This window comes from Galeopterus variegatus, unplaced genomic scaffold (assembly GCF_000696425.1).
Source record: "Galeopterus variegatus unplaced genomic scaffold, G_variegatus-3.0.2 Scaffold356, whole genome shotgun sequence".
Taxonomy (NCBI): domain Eukaryota; kingdom Metazoa; phylum Chordata; class Mammalia; order Dermoptera; family Cynocephalidae; genus Galeopterus; species Galeopterus variegatus.
This window is the reverse complement of record NW_007726467.1, coordinates 18,078-23,902: the sequence shown is the minus strand read 5'-3', so window position 1 is coordinate 23,902 and position 5,825 is coordinate 18,078. Positions and strand designations below refer to the sequence as shown.

General features: G+C 39.2%; 1 protein-coding gene and 1 pseudogene across 1 annotated transcript in view; both read left to right on the top strand.

Annotated features, from left to right (window-relative positions):
* Positions 1-1,360: 1,360 nt before the first annotated feature.
* LOC103586624 lies at positions 1,361-2,015 on the top strand (annotated as a pseudogene).
* A 3,277-nt stretch (positions 2,016-5,292) lies between these two features.
* Positions 5,293-5,825, top strand: part of STARD7 (StAR-related lipid transfer (START) domain containing 7) — a 12,691-nt gene continuing 12,158 nt past the window's right edge. Inside the window, exon 1 of the mRNA XM_008567925.1 lies at positions 5,293-5,497. Within this exon, the coding sequence (XP_008566147.1) occupies positions 5,302-5,497 (196 nt within the window). The 5' untranslated portion in view covers positions 5,293-5,301. The remainder of the gene's footprint in view (positions 5,498-5,825) is intronic.

Genomic DNA, 5,825 nt, shown 5'->3' with positions numbered 1-5,825 from the left:
AGTGACTTGAATAAGATCACGCAGGTACTTGGTTACCAAGCCAGGACTAGAACACAGAGCTCTAGACTCATCATTACTTTGGATTGCCCTAAACTTTTAATCTTGGATCGCCAATATAACTTTGAATTTTTGTCTTTTAAAGCAATATGTTAATGTAGTCTTTTAATAAGAATTTGTATCATTCTACTTCTATATTATTTTTATTTATTTAGTCAATTTATTCAGTAAACATTTGTTAAGTATTTGGTGTTTACCAGGCTAGGAGCTGGAACTACAAATATAAAACGATTGATTCTGGGCCATTAGGGAATTCATAGTTTGGTAAGGGGGGGCAGATATAAAGATAGGTTAATTATAGTGTAATGTGATATGTGTCTCTATAAAGGTAAATAAAGGAGGTAAATGCACATGGTTAACTCTGCCTAGAAGTTACCCTTGAACCTTGTGTTATTTTTGAAGGTTGAAGAGGAGTGGAAAGGCATTACAGGCACAGTGTATCTGTAATTGGGGTCTTCTTCAGTCTTGAATCACAGTAGAGTAGTATATGACATAGAGAGCCAGCAATTTTTCTTTCCTATCTGCTAATTAAAGGTTACGGGAAAAATACAAGCCATGTTTTACTTTAAAAATTTTATTGTAAAATGTTTCAGATGTATAAAAATGTTTAAAGAATAACATGAATGTTACAAATACACTTATATTTAAAGAAGTGAAATAAGTACAACAGAAAAAAAAAACACCAAAAAAAATTTTTTAATAACTATAATAAATCTTCCTTTGTACACGTTTCCAGTTGAATTCTCCTCTCTCCCCCAGATATAATCATTATCCCATTTTGTTTTATATCATCCCCATCTGTGTTTTTATATATATGTATACACCCCTAAATGATAGTGATACATAGTATAATTATAATGTATTTTGTATGTTTTAAAACTTCATGCAATTCTGAACAAAATGCTAACAAACTGAATCCAGCAACATATAAAAAGAATTATATGCTATAAACAAGTGGGATTTATCCAAAGAAAGCAAGGTTGGTTCATCATGTAAAAATGAATCAATTTAATATAATATACCACATTAGTAGAGTAAAGAATTAAAACCTCATAATTATCTGAATGGACACAGAAAAAGCACTTGACAAATTCCTGCCATCTTTCATGATTTAAAAAAAACAGACTGGGGGGCCGAGCCCGTGGCGCACTCGGGAGAGTGCGGCACTGGGAGTGCAGCAGCGCTCCCGCCGCACTCACTGGTTGAGTTCGGATCCTATATAGGGATGACCATAGGTGCGCTCACTGGCTGAGCGCGGTGTGGCCGGTCTCAAAAAGGACAAAAATAAATAAATAAAATAAACACAAAGAAAAAGAGAGGCACCCAATATATATTCTCTAGGCCTTTTAGAAAACATGGAGTTCCTTTGATCAGATATATGCGAAACATTAAGAAAGGTGATATTGTAGCCATCAAGGGAATAGGTACTGTTCAAAAAGGAATGCCCCCTGGGCCGACCCCGTGGCGCACTCGGGAGAGTGCAGGAGAGTGTGGCGCTGGGAGCACAGCAGTGCTCCCGCCGCGGGTTCGGATCCTATATAGGGGTGGTCGGTGCGCTCAGTGGTTGAGCACGGTGCAGATGACACCAAACCAAGGGTTGCGATCCCCTTACTGGTCACAAAAAATAAAAAAGGAATGCCCCACAGATGTTACCATGGCAAAACTCAAAGAGTCTATAGTGTTACCAAGCATGCTGTTGGCATTGTTGTGAACAAGTTAAGGGCAGTATTCTTGCCAAGAGAACTAATGTATGTATTGAGTATATTAAGCATGCTAAGAGCCGAGACAGCTTCCTGAAACTTGAAGGACAATGATCAGAAAAAGAAGGAAGCCAAAAGGAAGGTACCTGGGTTCAACTGAAATGCCAGCCTGCTCCACCTAGAGGAGCATACTTTGTGAGAACCTATGGAAAGAAGCCTGAGCTACTGGAACCTATTCCTTATGAATTCATGGCATAATAGGTATTAAAAAAAAAATCAAAGATTTCTGGATTTTTAAAAAAAAATTTTTTTTCCCAAACTGATTAAGGGCATCTATGAAAAACATAGCCAACAACATAATTAATGGTGAAAGACCGAAAGCTTTTCTCCTACGATCAGGAACGAGACAAGGATGTTTGCTCCTGCCACTTCTATTCAACCTGGAGGATGTAGCCAGGGAAATTAGGCAAGAAGGAAATGAAAGGCATCCAGATTGGAAAGGAAGAAATAAAACTATCTGCAGCTGACATGATCTGTACTATGGAATCTATAGAAAGCAGACTTAATAAGTTCAGCAAGGTTTCGGGATACAAGACTAATATACAAAAAAATCAAATTTCTATACAGTGAGCAATCTGAAAATGAAATTAAGAAAACAGTTCCATTTACAATAGCATCAAAAAGAATAAAATAGGGGCCGGCCGTGGCTCACTCGGGAGAGTGCGGTGCTGATAACACCAATGCCCCGGGTTTGGATCCCATATAGGGATGGCCGGTTCACTCACTGGCTGAGCGTGGTGCTGACAACACCAAGTCAAGGGTTAAGATCCCCTTACCGGTCATTTAAAAAAAAAAAAAAAAATGAATAAAATACTTAGGAATAAATTTAAAGAAGTGTGAGATTTTTACACTGAAAACTACAAAACATCATTGAAAGAAATTTGAAAAGGCATAAATAAATGGAAAGACATCCTATGTTCATGGATTAGAACACTTAATATTGTAAAGATCTCAATATTAACCATAGTGATCTACAGATTTAACACAGTCCATATCAAAATCCTAGCTGGCTGTTTTGCAGAGATTGACAAGCCAATCCTGGTGAAAGAGACCCAGAATAGCCAAAACAATCTTGAAAAAGAACAAAGGTTGGAGGAATCACCCTTCCCAATTTCAAAACTTATTATAAAGCTACAGGAATGATGACACTATGGCACTGGCATAAGAATAGACATAGAGATTGTTGGAACAAAATTGAGAGCCCAGAATAACCCTTATATTTTTGGTCAATTGATTTTCAATAAGGGTGTTAAGAGGATTGAATGGGGAAAGAATAGTCATTTCAACAAATGGCTTTGGGATAGCTGGAGATGCACATACAAAAGAATGCATGTAGACTCTCTACTTCACATCATACACAAAAATTAAAATGGGTCAAAAACCTAAATGTAAGCTAAAATTATAAAACTTAGAAGAAAGTATAGGCATAAGTCTTTGTCATCTTGGGTTAGGCAGCGGTTTCTTAGATGTAACACCAAAAACCTAAGCAATCAAAGAAAAAATAATTAAGTTAGACTTTATCAAAATTAAGAACTTTTATGCATCAAAGGGTACTATCAACCCTGCTGGGCACCTGAGGCATGGAGCCAGGGGAAGCCGAACACAGCTGCAAGCAAGTAAAGAGCACACCAGAAACACCATTTTCATGTAGGTAGCCCACCATAGCCACCACAATTGCCATGACTGCTGCAAAAGCAGCTAGTCTATAGCAGCAGTCACAGCCACTGGATAGATGGCACACCAGACTCTCAACTATATTGACACAAGGAGACGCACCAGTGGAGACCTCCCCCGCCCCCCCAAAAAAGAGGTCCTCTCTCTCCACAAGATACACTCCAGAATAATAGAAGAAGCATCTGATTTACGACAGTAGGGGAGGACTTGATTACACCTGTCTCAGTACTGGACAGATCATCTAGGCAATAAACCAACAGAGGAATAGTTAATCTATCAGATGGAGAGAACAAATCTATGGTTATTAGAGGGGGGAGGGGAAGGGAAGAGATTGGATAAAGGACATAAAAAATAAGTATGATTTGTAACAGTGAATATGCTAATAAAAATAAATAAAGGATACTATCAAGAAATTGAAAAGGCAACCCACAGAATGAAAAAATGCTAATAAAAATAAATAAAGGATACTATCAAGAAATTGAAAAGGCAACCCACAGAATGAAAAAATATTTATAAATCATATGTCTGATAAAGTACTAGTATCCACAATATTATATAAAGAACTATTAAAAACTTAACAGTAAAATGACAACCTAATTTATTTTTTTCTTTCTGTTGTTGGTTGGTTGGTTGGTTGGTTGGTTGGTTGGTGGCTGGCCAGCATGGGGATCCAAACAAAAACCTAATTTATTTTTTTCTTTCTGTTGTTGGTTGGTTGGTTGGTTGGTTGGTTGGTTGGTTGGTTGGTTGGTTGGTTGGTTGGTGGCTGGCCAGCATGGGGATCCAAACAAATAACCCAATTTAAAGACAGGCAAGAGATTTCAATAGACATTTCTTTAAAGTTACACAAATAGCCAATAAGCATATGAAAAGATGCTGAACATTATTAGTCATTAGGGAAATACTAATCAAGACCACAATGAGATACCACTTCACACCTACTAGGATGGCTAGTATAAAAAAAAGGACCATAACAAGTATTGGCAATGATGTGGAACAATTAGAACCCTCATACATTGGTGGTGTGAATATAAAATGGTGCGGCTGCTTTGGAAAACAGTATGGCAGTTCCTCAAAAAGTTACCATAACCCAGCAAGCCACTCCTAGGAATCTACCCAAGAGAATTGAAAACGTATGTCTACACAAAAACTTGTACATGAATGCTCATAGTAATATTCGTAATAGCTAGAAAGTGGAAGCAACCTGAATGTTCTTTTTTTGTCCTTTTTGAGACTGGCCGCACCGCGCTCAGCCAGTCTGAGCGCGCCGGCCATCCCTATATAGGATCCGAACCCGCGGCGGGGGTGCTGCTGCGCTCCCAGCACTGCACTCTCCCGAGTACACCACGGGGTCGGCCCTGAATTATATCAATTTTAAAACGAGGAGGAAAAACACAAATACTCTTACAATGTAATAAGAAGACAACCCAATAGAAAATGGGCAAAAGGTATCAAATGATATTTCACAAATATAAACCTTAACAGTTAACATTTGAGGGCTAATTATGTGCCAGGTAGTAATAAGCATTTTACATGTAAGTTTATTCATAGTCTTTACATCCAACCTTGAGGTAGGTACTATTATCATCTCTATTTTATAGATTTAGAAATAGGAACTAGTTAAATAATCTAGTTAATGACTGTTGGATTGGGATTCAAACTCAAGAACACAGTTTTTATTTACTGCATTATATACTGTTTTAAACCCATGCCATTCTTATGCAAGTCTTTATGTAGACACTTCATTTCACAGGGCAGACTAACCACCTGCACCATGCTTGTTTTTCTCCTTTCTAGATCCATTAATGAGATGAAACGGTTAGAGGAAATGTCAAATATGTTTCAGAGCTCTGGAGTTGAGTGCCACCCTCCAGAACCAAAGTCCCAAACAGAAGGGAATGAAGATTTGGAGGACAAAGAGCAACCATGGGAAATGGTGATGGAGAAGAAACACTTTAAGCTGTGGCGGCGCCCAATTATGGGCACCCATCTCTACCAGTACCGAGGTGAGCCCATCTTGGCTTCCTTTAGTGTGTTACTGGTTGCCCAGTTGCACAGGACTTCCGTTCCTCATACTTCTTTAAACTGTTCCAGGGGCCGGCCCGGTGGCACACTGGATAGTGCACCGCTTCGGAAGCGCGGCGGCGCTCCCGCCCGAGGGGTCGGATCCCACATACAGACCGGTTCCCGCTCACTGGCTGAGCGAGGCGCGGGGGCAACACCGAGGGTTGCAATCCCGTTGCCGGTCCCCGGTCCGGTACGGGGGCAACACTGAGGGTTGCGATCCGTTGCCGGACATGAGAAAAAAAAAAAGACAAAAAAAAAAAAAAAAAA